The sequence below is a fragment of the Corylus avellana genome, chromosome ca4, assembly GCF_901000735.1.
Source record: "Corylus avellana chromosome ca4, CavTom2PMs-1.0".
Lineage (NCBI taxonomy): Eukaryota > Viridiplantae > Streptophyta > Magnoliopsida > Fagales > Betulaceae > Corylus > Corylus avellana.
In genome coordinates, this window is record NC_081544.1 from 22,077,061 (window position 1) to 22,090,683 (window position 13,623).

General features: G+C 36.0%; 2 protein-coding genes across 3 annotated transcripts; both read right to left on the reverse strand.

Moving 5' to 3' along the window:
- Positions 1-1,129: 1,129 nt before the first annotated feature.
- LOC132177061 (uncharacterized) lies at positions 1,130-5,624 on the reverse strand. 2 transcript variants are annotated; one of them, XM_059589271.1, is made up of 3 exons: positions 5,492-5,624; positions 3,463-4,427; positions 1,130-1,425 (listed from the first exon to the last, which is right to left on the reverse strand). In XM_059589271.1, the coding sequence occupies exons 2-3, from the start codon at positions 4,423-4,425 to the stop codon at positions 1,420-1,422; spliced, it is 969 nt and encodes a 322-aa protein (XP_059445254.1). In that variant the 5' UTR covers positions 4,426-4,427; positions 5,492-5,624; the 3' UTR covers positions 1,130-1,419. The 2 variants fall into 2 exon arrangements, with proteins under 2 accessions (XP_059445254.1, XP_059445253.1); XM_059589270.1 differs by having other exon boundaries at positions 1,130-1,428.
- A 1,834-nt stretch (positions 5,625-7,458) lies between these two features.
- Positions 7,459-12,537, reverse strand: LOC132177059 (RAP domain-containing protein, chloroplastic). The gene is given in 4 exon segments (XM_059589268.1): positions 7,459-8,115; positions 8,118-8,190; positions 10,371-10,453; positions 10,582-12,537. Coding segments are annotated over 4 exon segments (1,956 nt in total). The 5' UTR covers positions 12,350-12,537; the 3' UTR covers positions 7,459-8,083.
- Positions 12,538-13,623: the final 1,086 nt, after the last annotated feature.

Consider the following 13,623-nt stretch of genomic DNA (forward strand, 5'->3'; position numbering starts at 1 on the left):
CCACCACCATCTGGCCGGACGGGGGTGGCCGAGCCCAATACTCACTAGGGGTGGCCGAGCCACCCCCAATTTTTTTTGTTTAAAAAAAAAAAAAAAACATTTTTTTTTTAATTAAAAAAAAATAAGTAGGTGCCACATGTCAACATTTGATTGGTCCACGTGGACTTCCGTTAAGTCAACTAACAGTCAACTGACAGATGACTAATTTGGTCTATTATCAAAACCACATGGACCTCCCGTGATAAAAATTAAACCCTAAGAGAAAAAATAAAGCAACTAAACCACAAGGGGTATTTAGTATTTAACCCTTTTTTTTTTTTTTTTCAAAAAAGGATGGACTAAAAAGAAAAATGCTGAAATAGATGTCTGGTTCCCAAAGAAAAGTAGGAAAAGTAACACTCACGCAAATTAAGACTTTTGAAGAATGTGACAAAATCTTCGGGAAGAAAATGGGGAAAGAAGCAAGGAAATTGATGGTAACAAATGTTTGTAAAATGGAAGGAAGAAAGCCTTTGCCCGAGATCATTTGAGCAATGATGCCAGACATTTCTTCTTAAACAACATCATTACCTTCCCCATGATGACTATTGAAATTCAAATTCCCCATCCCTTCGCACTTACTGACTGAAATCCCATATTTTGTAGCTGCAGTGAAATGTTTGCCAACATTGAAAATGCAGTCATTCTCTTGCATCAAAGGGAAAACAGTAGGGGAGATTCAAAGGGGGTTCATATGCAGATCGACATGCATTGAATTAGTCAGAAAGAGAACTTGCTAAGGAGAAAATCTTCCCAGCAAGAGTGATTAGGCAAAGCATCAAATTAAGAAGACACACAACACTTCAGTTTTTCCAGAAATAAAATCTGTAAGGGTTTGAGAGTAAAATGCTTTGTGGGTTTTGTCCATTTCAGTCCAGGCTCCTCCCTGGGGGGCGAATAGCTTCTAAATATGCCAATTTTGCCACAAACAGCTCATCGGGGGGGATTTCTGGCGTAAATACTCATATCACAGGGAGAAGTTCACCTGTCACACTGACAGGATGGCCTCATCCCTCTCATACCCTGGACATGCCCCCCAAAAGCGCATCAACATTACGAAGATTTAGAAAAGAAAATGCGTTTGAAAACAAACAGAACACTCATAGTAATGTCTTATATAAGTTGAATCATTAATATTCACCATCATCACAAAGTGAAAAACAACAGTCTCATCTGCCGCCCAAAGGTATCAACAATAGAGCGGTATGCAAGCTAAAAAGTGCCAGACATATCCATCACAATAACACAAACGTAAATATGGATGAGTAAAGCTACTCGACTTCAGCTTGCAAGAGATGTGTATCAACACTCGGAAGCAAAAGCCTTGAGATCTATTATTCTAATGGACCACTGCTGATAAACATACCACAGCTGCTAATATTACCACTCCTGCCACCAAAGAATAAAAAAGAGTTACAGGCAAGAGAAAATGCAACACAGAGGTATCATAATAATATATCTAGGTCAGATGTCGGTCCGTTATGAATATAGAGTAACAGTTTAAAATAAAGGGGTGCATGCACCAAATGTCAATATTGAAGGTTACCAAATTTAAGTAGGGGTATGATGAATCCCATTGAAATGGGTGAGTTAGAAACAGATGCAAAGTCAAGTTCGTGGAATTCTGAGCTAGAGTGGCATTTTGTCATCATAACTAGTCAATTCATAAGCACATCCTTGGAGCATATATTTTGAAGCTACTAATCTCTTATTATTAGAACAATAGACTTATGGGTTTGTTATGTCTTTGCCTATTCTACCATTCTGATCTAGTCATGTCTATGGCACACATATGTCCAGGGCATCAAGCTCGTTGCTCCCCTTTTATTTTGTTTCAGTAAAGATGATGATAACAACGCAGCACCCGTTTTTCTTCTGACATACACAAACAATGCAATGCTCCTGCGATGGTATTGTGAATACCATCATGTCTAATACTTAAATAGTGGCACCCCACAAGGACAGTGCTTAATATCTTAGTGCACGCTCGTCCTTTTTTCTCTCTTAGATTGGGCTGGCAGTTTATGTTCCATTAGAGTAGTTGTATCTCTTATATACTTCTCGTGTATGAGGACTGCAGTCTTTTTTTTGATAATGAGGAACCTTTCCAAGGCAGGGCTACTTCGTATACTCACTCCTGTTAGGTAAATTTTGGACTCGTGTAAAGCGCCCCTCCACACGGATCGGATAATACTTTAGCTTCGCCAGCGAGCTGGCTCCAAGGAATTGTTTGCACCCAAGGAGATTCAAACCTTAGACCTCATAGACTACCACAAAGACCAAGGCTCTTACCACTTGAGCCAACCCCTTGGGGTTAAAAGCATTGGAATATTGAAGTGGCTTATCAATCTAGTTGATATGACACTGTTAGATGATATCAACTTATCTCACTGCTCACATGTTACAATGAATACTAGGGCTGTTCAAAATAGCCAACCACCAAATCCAGCCCAATTGGAACTGACTGAAACCAACCAAAGTCAGCCAGTTCCGCCCATGTCAAGGTTGGGGGTCGGAAGAAGATCTAACTTCCAAAGTTGGATTGGTTCAATTGGGGAAACTAACCCATGCCAAACCAACCGATCACTCTTAAGACCTCTCTGCAGTTTTTTTTTTTTTTTTTTTTTTTGTGGGTAGAAGCTGAAGAATAGAAGAAGATTTTTTTTTTGTGGGTAGTAGAAGAGGAAGAAGAACTCAGCCGTGGGGGCCCAAGTGGGATTAACAAATTTTTCAGTCCACTCATTAATTGATAGAAGGGACACATGACAGTCACAAACCTTCGTTTCTCTCTCTCTCTCTTTTTTTTCTTGGGCGAGAGACCTTCAACTCTCAGAGACTTAGACATTGTCGCCATCATTGCCTCCTTGTCACGGCGCTGCCGTGTGTTTCACCATTATTTTAGGTTTCTTTCTCTTCTTCTCCTGCTCCTTTCAGCTCTCACCACCCCTTCGATTTTCTCTCAATCTTTCTCTCTTGGTTTCTTTTCTTTCCCTTTCTCTTATTGCCCAGCCTAACCGACCTTGCTGATCGATGCTGTCGGTGACGGGGTCAGTTGGGTTTGGTTGGGATTTTCGACTTCTGGTCTCCCTCAGTTCCGAAGTTGGGGATACCCAAACTTCTGAACCGAGTGGGTCAGGTTTACACCCCCAATGAATACTCAGTCATTCAACTATTTTCCAAACTAATGTTAGAAAAAAAAAAGGCCTATATTATCACCAGAAAACATGGTAAGAGAAGAGGGAACTATTACATGATGCAGGATAAGTGAAATTTTATATCTCATTACTATTAAATGATAGATTGATACAGAATGAACTACTCTATCACTTCGTTCCCATAAAACTTTGTGGGCATAAGACAGCACACGATGAAAATAAAAAATAAAAATTTGCGTCTTAGCATAAAGGTATAAAGCTAACATACCTCATCGTCGTCATCATCATCATCATCATCCCCGCGATCTTCTTTCTTCTTCTTGAGACGCGTAGTACCACCCTCCTTGCTGATGGGTAACTTCATTGCCCCAAAGGGTGTATCCACATTAATATTTCCTTTCATGGTGTAACCAGTGCCTTTTCCTCTCATCATGTCCCAAATTGCAGAGCCAAAGTCCTTGGGCCTGAAGGTGATGGGAATATTGATGTAACTGATTCCATTTTTATCAATTTTTGTGGATTCTGAGAGTTCTGCACTTCCGATGCTCTCATCACACAGCCAAACCTCATAGTCTAGTTCATTGACGCCCAAGTCAAAGTCATTCTTATTTTCCAATTTCAAATGAAGAATTGCAACAGTTTCTTCAAAAGAGAACCTCTCAAATTTTATTTTCTCAATATCAATGTCAGGCTTGTAAGGTATGGGGATCTCTCCAGTTTTCTCAAGTGGTAGAGTTAGTCTCCCAAAAACAGGCACGTCCACGATGAGTTCAACCCTGATCCTATATGGAATTATGCTTCCGGGCTTAATTTCACTATACGTGTTTTTTATGTCATCATAAATCAGAGTAACTGGTATTTTGACAGTCTCCTCACCATGTGCCTGAATCGTCCCAGCATCCGGGATCAACCCTGAAATTAGTTTCCTTCCATCACTCTCAATCAAGTAGTTTATGTCAATCAGAGGGATAGGAACAGGATTTGGGTTCTTAATGAGAACATCAATAACAAACTCTGCCTTCTCCAGATTTATACAAGGGATGTGAATCCCTGCAACATCAGCAGTTGGCTTCCCAAATCCAATAGCTCCCTCGAGCTTCTCGCCAATGTCATGAATGAAATCCTTCACCTTCTCAATAAATCCACCTTTTCCTTCCTCTTTCTCATCTTCCTTGTGCTCTTTGTCCTTAACATCCCTTGAAACTGCCTCTGGCTCATCAGATGATGCCATGCCTTAACAACAACATGATTTCAGATGTTAAAAGAATTAGTTTGTAGAATGACCAGAACAAAAGAAGCAACAGATTTAAGTAGAAAAAATGGGCAGGAAAAAATGAATGAAATAGAGCGAATGCACTTGCATTAGCGATCATAGAATGAAATTCTACAAACCCACAAAGCTAATCGCATGCAATGCCAATAGAAGTTTTTAGATAGTTAGAATATACAAAGGAATGCAGATGATTACTTTTCTATGAAAAATAAATCAAATATGGGCTCAAAGTTCATTGCTGCTCAGACCAAGAAAATGCTTCTATATCTTAAAAAGGTTTCACTTGCGTTTTATTATGGGTATGCATCGCCAAGTAGCATTTTATCATTTAATCATATGTTAAAATTCATATAAAAAAAAAAAAAAAATTCACCGATTCATACAGATAGCATCAAAAGGTCATTAGAAGATTAAAATCTAAGAGAGGTATAACACTTTTTCCTCTCTCTTTTTTTTTTTCAATCGTTAAGCACTAAAAATATAATCAATCAGAATTGCCACAGTTTACACTGATCCGAGTAGCCAATGCAAAACATATTCAATCCAAACGTATTATCAACAGATGCAGATTAAAAAAGTTAAACAGATAACAAAAGGTTTGATCTGGCTTCTTTAAAGTTCAGGATCTGGAAATACCAGCTATTCAACTTCCAGAGCAACACTCAAATCAACATCTACTTATGCACGGCAACCAAAAACGAAGTAAATAACGCTAAAATTTCATATACATATGATCCATACATACATCCATACATACACACACACACACACAAATATATTTCATATACATAGAATAAGTAGATCTAAGAATGCGATCTGGATCTGCATAAATTGCATTACACGATCAGCGCTTGAAATGAAGCACCAGATTGAAAATCAACAAATTTTTATAAAAAAAAAAAAATTAAAAAAAAAAAAATCCTAAAATCAAGCTTGGATCACAGCAATGTGCTGATTCTGTTTACAACAAGAAATCAAAAAATAAGAAATTTGAATGCAGAATTAGAGAGGCGTCGGAGTTTACCAGGAAATTGATACGAAGTTTGTTGTTTAGCTTTTGGAAGAGAGCAGTAAAAGAGTGTAATGGTAGAACAGGGGTATGAGGGAGAGAACAGAGCAATTATATGAAATGAACTGCAGAGGGGACTATGACGGTTGGGACGCGTGGCAAAGAAAAGTTATAATAATCCCCCATCATGAATATTGAATGAAGACAGCATTGCCGAATGCCGACTATTAAGGTGTAGGGCCCATCTTTTAGGATTGAGATCCACTGCCAGGTGGAATACATTTTATCTTAACTATCTATTTAAAAATAAAAATAAAATAAATAAATGTAATAATAAAAATTAAAAAAAATTAAAAAAAAAAAAAAAAAAAAAAAGAAGTTTTAAGAATCGTCCAAACCATCCAATAGATGGCTAAATTATTCTCGTGGCTAAGAGACGATTCGGCAACCTCTAAAGCAGCGGATGGAGGTGGCCGAACCATCTCTTTGATTGAAGAGAGTGGTTGTGGTTGGACACTCTTAAACAAGTCATGTATTGAGGGTGGTTTAACCACTCTTGAATCACTCCTGATGGATGATAACTATCTCCTTTTACCACAATTTTATTTTTATTGTTACAATTTATATCATTTATTTAAAAATATAATGTATTGCATTGGGTAAATTACTTCAGTCGCATCTTATATATCAGGACTATAATGATAAAGCATCAATATAATAGTATTAGAATAAGGGTGTACACTATATTTTTATTTTACTTTTATCTTATTTTGTTGATATGGCACTATCGGCTCTTAATTTTTCTTTTTGCGAAGACTAATCTAAATCCTACAGTATCACATCAATAAAATTAAATAAAATAAAATATAATGTAATTTTTAACATTTCTATTGTATTATTTGTCAATTTTGGCTTTTAAATTCGAGTTGCCCCATTTACTCCATTCACACCTCCTTTATTGACAATTGTTCTATTATCATATAATTCTGATTCTCTTAATGAATTGGGTTTAGATTATTAATTGTCAAAATTAAAAACTCAAGCCCTTATTTATCACAAAAGCAAAACTCAGGAATTTTTGAGACAATTTCCTTAAAAAATTGATCCCATTGAATATTTAATCTTATATTAATTGGCAGGGGACTTCTTGTTAACACACGTTTATGAATTGAGATAGTCATGATATCAAATTCTGTCCGATCAACATTGAAGTTGTATTAAGGGGTTAATTTTTATTAGGGTAAAATTTACTTAACTCTTCCAAACTACAATTTCAATGACAATTTACCCCATAAACTATTAATTACGATAATTTACCCTCCAAATTATTAAAATAATGACAATGTACCTTGATTTTAACAAAATGACAAAATTACCCTTACTTAAATAAAAACAAAAATACTAAAATTTATTATTATTTTTTTTCAAATTTTAAGGGTATTTTTATCTTGTTAAAAATTCTAGAGGGTTAATTTTATCATTTTGTTAGTATTGAAATGAACATTATCATTATTTTAGTAATTTGAGAGGTAAATTGTCGTAATTAATAGTTGGAGAGTGGTAGATTGTCATTGGAATAATAGTTTGAAGGGGTTAAGTAGACTTTACCCTTTTTATTATTTTTTTTTTTTTTGGGTCATATTTTCTTTTTAAGCAAACAAAAATCAAAAACAGTGTAATATTGAAGGAAAATCGATGGAAAAAGAAAAAAGAAAGGTATGCTAATGTAGAGCCAAAAGTCAAAGAGGGAGATATCCCATCCAAACTATAGACCACACAAAAGCATTTTCCCTCTATGTGAATTAATAAGAACCATAAAAATCACTTAGAAAATAAAATTAAAAAACAAAAAGAAAAAAGAAAAAAAAAAGAAGAACCATAAAAATATGCATGCCAAAGCCCACAAGAAGAAATAGCTAAACCCTTTCTCTAAAGTGAATAAAGCAACACCAACAATAAGAAGGACCAGGGTTTTCTCCAGTTCAATGTAATTCTTGTAAAAGTAAGGGTAAAATTGTCTATTCATATTTTTTGGGACAATTTTGTCCTTACTTTTACAAGAACTGAATTCTCTACAGTTCATTTGGACCAAAGATGATCCAAATTCCAATGAGAGACACAAGCCTTAGGTGCAGTAAAAAAAATTATAATGCAAGTACTTTAATTTTTTTCAACGGTGCAAATTTAAAAGAGAAAGAATAAAATTAAATCTAAACCATTGAAAAACCTACACCACATATACTGTAATTTTTTTTTTTTTTTTTTTTACAGAACCTAAGCCAAATTCGTCTAAAAGTAGCTCCAAAGCGCCCCCAGGCCTGGTCACCTGGACACCATGTCTCAGCCTTGTATAGAGCATTTTGGATGAATTCTTTGAAGAAGAGTAAAAGAGATGCTGGAGAAAACAAAACATCGTCAAATTACCAAAAACTTGTCTTTGCTTCTTCCCATGCTGTAGAGTTGTTGATGTCTAATTCACGCCATCCACACATTTCCACAACAAACATGGAAATCACAATATACTTCACTGATAAATGTTAAAGGAACTTTTGTTCTACTGAATTCCCTGCCAAAATTTCACCTCAACTCAATTGCTTGACAATATTCTTACCTCTCTCTACTCATGCAATGTTGCTGTTGCTTTCACCCAAGTGATCTTTGAGAATTTCTCTTAGGTATTCTGATTGCAGGGAGCTACCTTGAAGCTCCTCCCACTACAAAATAAATACCATGAAAGCCACTTTATCAGTTCCTTTAAAGGAAAAAAATAAAAAAGCATAAAACGAAAAAAGGGGAAAAAAAAACAGAAACAAATAAACAAACAATCAAACAAATGAACCCGGCTTAACAAATATTTGGAAGATATGTGGGGGGTTGTTGCCCTTGTTCAAGTCAAGGGCGCCCTACCTCTTACTCTGGGCCAAAGATATCTCAATCAATTTTTGAACAAAAGCACTTATATAAATGGCGGTGGCAATCAAATCAAGTTAATATTTAATGTGGAGTAAGATTGAAGAATTTTTGTCATTGAGTAGCCACCTACCTTGTTCTAGAATGGCAGGCCACAAATATTCATAGCAAGTCACCCAACAAGAAGCACTACCAAATAGAGATGTAGATGAGTGCCTTTGTTATGATCTTAAGTATCTCACATGACTTAAGTATAAGCTTAACCATGTGTAAATAAGTTCTTGAGCACCCTCTCCATGCATACCGGTTTTCAAGGGTGAGTTCTACCTAATGTTTATAACATTTAGTATTAGAGTAAAACACTACATCACAGGTTCGAGTCACGGAGGAGGCGACTTATGGACTACATTAAAATACTAATAAGTAAGTGAAGCCGCCAAAACAAAAATGGCTACTATCGGGTCAGTGTCAATAGAGTGGACCGCTGTGAATGTTAGCCACAGAAGAGTGGTGGTATGTTACGACCTAAGTCCCACATGAATTAAGTACAAGCTAACTATGTGTATAAAAGTTCTTGAGCACCCTTCCCTTGCAAACCGGTTTGCAATGTTGAGTTCTACCAAAGGTTTATTACAGCCTCCAATCTATAGAACCGACTATACCCATTGTCATGTGGTTATGCAATATATATGATCTTTAAAAACAGTGACTTCTAAGTGATACTGGGAAATGCCTTCATATTTTAAGATGAGAAGTATATGTATGAGGGACTTGGAAATCACAAGAAAAAGATTAAAAAAATGACATTTTTCTTGTTCCAACTCAAACTTTAGGGACTTGGAAATCTAATTAAAAAAAGGCACCTTTCTTGTTCTCATTCAATTTTAGGGACTTGGAAAATCTACAAAATATTCCTTTAGTCATACAATGGGTTCTGGTGGTTGAGTGCGAGAGACTGCATGTATTTTAGGTGTTGGACTTTCCTGTAGAACCAGGACCGTCAACAAAGAATATTTGGTTCCAGTTATGTTATATAACTTCTTTACATTAGGGAAACTGTATAGCTATTTCTATACACAGCAGTATCCTGTTCCAATTTTTTCCTGTTAGTACACTAACGTATGTAATATGCCTATATCCTCAACCAGAAAAACAAATAAATAAGTCTAGATAAGATGGCTCAATTGATAAACGCAATACCATACTCAACTCAGTTCTATAGTAGCCATCAACCTACGCGACATGGGCTTGGAACCAATTAAAAATATTAGTACACAAAGCATGACACAAGCAGAGTGACAAAAGGAACACCATATAGTCATAAGTACATTCTGTGACTTGGTTCTCCTTGTTGGGTTCACATATATGGCCAAGTGTCGTATTTGTTTGTTTTCCAATAAATAGTCCACCAATTTGAATTGTTTCCTCTACTCATACCATGTTGTGTTGACAAGTGTACTCAAACATAAAAAGCAAAGGTACTCAAAGGTGAAAAACAAAGGGTCCAAAGTAAGACAAATCATATATATACACAACTAACATATCCACACACAAACACACATGTGCATCTGTACATATATAAAATCAGTATCAAATTAGACGTGCTAGTAAAACATTCCCTCAATAACTTTTGTGGGACTAACTTGATTGGAGATGAAAGCTGTTCCATTCATTTAGTGCTCAACTTGATTTTTATAAAGTACATATACTTCCATTCACATGTGAATACGCAGGCATGCATATGTTCATATAGTGCACTAATTTTTGAACATCTATACAACTTCAAGCTGGTTATTGGGTAAGTTATAAATATAATTGAGCAAAAAAAGTATCTTAAAAAATTTCTTTGGTATCAGCATTCTTTTTCTTTTGGCTGAAGTCTTCTCACAATCTATTTGAAATTCTTTTATAAACAAACCAAGTTAAGTGCATGTCTGCTAAGGCAATGAATTATTGAATTTCCCAAAGAATGTAGGAAACTCACCTCTTGATGAGACAATGAATAGACCTTCCAACCAGCAGCAGTCATGTAGCGGCGCTTCACCTGGGTATGTCCTAAAGGTGCCCCTGCAGAGATGAAGAATAAGAAGATCAATTGAAAGCAAAAATCGTTACTGAGGGTGGTCAAATGGCTCATTCAAATATCAGCAGATGGGACATTCTACAATGTTGTTATACAAGTAGGAGGTACACACCAGTATTCCTTGAGAAATGAGTTGGCCCATCAATCTCCAAAGCAACCTTCTTATCAACCAAAACTGCATCTAAAGTATACCCATCGACAACATATTCTCGGACCCAATCAAGGCCAGTGCTAAAAAGAAGACGAGCTACCTCCTTTTGAAATGATGAAGTCACTTTTTTATTAAACCTCTTAGTTTTTCTTGCACGAGCAATTTTCTCCTCAAGAGCACCTGTTAAAGATAACTGAAGATGTGGCCATTCTAGCTTCAAGCACTGGTTCACAAGATGAACTTGAGAAGCAAACATGATATCCTCTCTATACTGCTCCGAAATCCTTTGCTCCTCAAAGCGGCTCAGAGTTCTCCATACATGAGAAAAGAAATTACGGTCCATTTGTCCGAAAACAGCATATGACCAAGCTATATTCCCAAGCTGATCCCTATTAAAATTGAGGACAGGAGATCCTAAAACTTGATCAAAGCCAAGATCTCTACTGATGTCCACACCACTTTGCTCACTAATATTTAAAGTTTCTTTACTTAAGCAGCATTTAAATTGGCTAGCATCCATGAAGACATTATCTAAAGATTCAAGCAAAGGGTCAGCAGGCTCATATAAAGACGCAAAAGCCCACAAGACCTGAGCAAGTTCCTGCTCTTGGAAAGTGTGACTTATATCCGATGCCCTTTTTGACAATTCTGAAAAGAGTTCAGGAGCAGAATGATGCATTGAAGCAAAAGCACCCGCAACATTAGCAACATTCTGAGAATTGAACTCTCCAACCTTGGTGAATGCCACCTCTGCAACTCTATCCATTTCTGATAAATAAAGCAGCTCACCTCCAATCTTGGACAACGCCCACGAAATATTCGAGATACCTTGAGCTGAACATTCTGGTAAGGCTTTCATGGCAATACCCACAAGCATAGACATCTCTCTTTGTCGGGCAAAAGCCAGCCTACGCGTTTCCATCATTGAAACCTTCTCCATATTCTTAGCAATACGATGAAGAGCAGTGGCAATGTTCAAAGGAGAGAGAGGCGAGGGGCTCAATCCTTTCCCAACAGCCATGATTGTCTCCGCAGTAACCTCCAACACTTCCTCAGCAGTCTGTGCTTCTACAATATCTTTGTTCAAATTAATTTCTTTCCTGCGATCAGAGGGCCCTGAAAATTGGGATAGCCTCTGAACAAATTCTTCCATTGTCTTCTCCTTCTTTTCTTCAAGCATCCCACCTGCCATCATACTCACGTTCCTCCTTAGTACATCAGCATCATCAAAATTTCTCATATCTTGCAATTCAAAGCCATCCTCCGAGTCATTATACAAATCCTCTTCCAGTTTCCTATTAATTTTCTCTTTCTTTCCAAGCTTCTTGTTCTTGCTCTTCTTCTTCTTCTTCTTTACAGTGACCAAATCCTCCATTGTACGAGTCATCCCTCTCGCCTCAATTGATTTGAGGGCAACCTGTCTTGCCCTCATACACCAATCCATCCCTTCAGTGTCTTCCAGCAACTTCGACTTCTGTTGTTTTTTCCCTTTCATGGGAGGTTTGATATCCAAAGGATCATCATCATCATCATCGAGACTCAGTGAACTAACACCATGACCAACTCTACCCAAATTTATGCAATTTCTTCTCAGAAAACCAATCTCTGGCTTTCGGGTAAAAAACCCAGTTCTTAATTTTAGTATTGGAAGCTTATGAACGATTTTAGGATCGAAAACGAAGACTTTTGAGCAACTTTGATGTGGGAATGTGTTTAACAACGCTTCCATTTCTTCACTTTCTATGTACTGCTATGGCTACTGCTAACACAAATTGTTCGGAAAGTAAAACATACCCATCAAAGAAATTCCATTGATTGTCGAGAAAATGAGACCATTAAAACTTTTACAGAGCGGGAGAAGTTTGAGAGAGCCACCTGAACTGAAATGATCCACCGAACTGGATAAGAGAAAATAGAGATTGATGTTGCAGTTACGAAGTAAACGGTGTCGTTTCCACCCCATTTTATTCCACTTCCCCGTTTCTGTTGAGTCCATTAGATAAAGGGGATTTTTTTTTTTTTTTGTACTTTCTGTGATGAAGAAAAGTAAATATATTGATTGTATCGGAAATGGAATTAACTTTCTTGATATTATGTTTCTTAAGATTTTTTTAGGGGAAAAATTATAAAGTTAAGCAGTATTTCTTTCTTAACATGCATTGTCAGATAAAGAATGTTAGGCTTACAAACATATTTTATAAAAAGATTTTCACAAACTGACGTGGCACAACATATTTAGATATGAGATAAATTCAAATTTTGAGAAACCCAATCATATTGTGACACATCATCTTGTAAAAGTTTTTTTATAAAATGTGTTTTGTAAGCCTAGCATTTTCCTTTTTAGATTTTCTTTCATGGGAGGAGAGAGAAATTATAAAAAATAAAAAAATAATTTAAAAAAAAAAAAAAAGAGAACGACTCTCATTTTTACTTAAAATATTAATTAAATGATTAAATTCATCATATATATATATATATATATATATATATAGACATGTAGTATTAGAACAAAGGTATTGAGTTTAAACACTATCTTTGCAATTTACCTCCTATTGTGTTATAATATTAATTAAATTAAATTTATCATTTTTTATAAACTTAAACCAGTGAGATAAGTGGTAATTTAACAAAAATGGACATTAAAAAAATATAAAAATAAAATGATTGATCATTACATGAAGACTATAGCTTGTGCAAACAATGAAATTTTACATGGAATAAATCTGTGAATGACTATATATTTCTTAATGCTGGCAATGCTTTTGATGAGACTTGAGATAGCAATATACATTTGGCTCCTAAGCTACATGCATGGCTCTCTTATTTCCATTAAAGAATCAATCTGGAGGAAAAAATATATATATATATATTTTACGACTCATGACTTTCATAATATGCTGCCATCAGGTATCACTGCACTGGGAAGAACAACCACAATTCCCCCACTGATCACATAGCCATTAGCTTCATTGTTCCCTTCTTGGACATTGTCTTTGTTAA

What these genes read in the sequence shown, in the direction of transcription:
- LOC132177061 (XM_059589270.1), bottom strand. Translation starts at nt 4,425, where the DNA reads ATGGCATCATCTGATGAGCCAGAGGCAGTTTCAAGGGATGTTAAGGAC.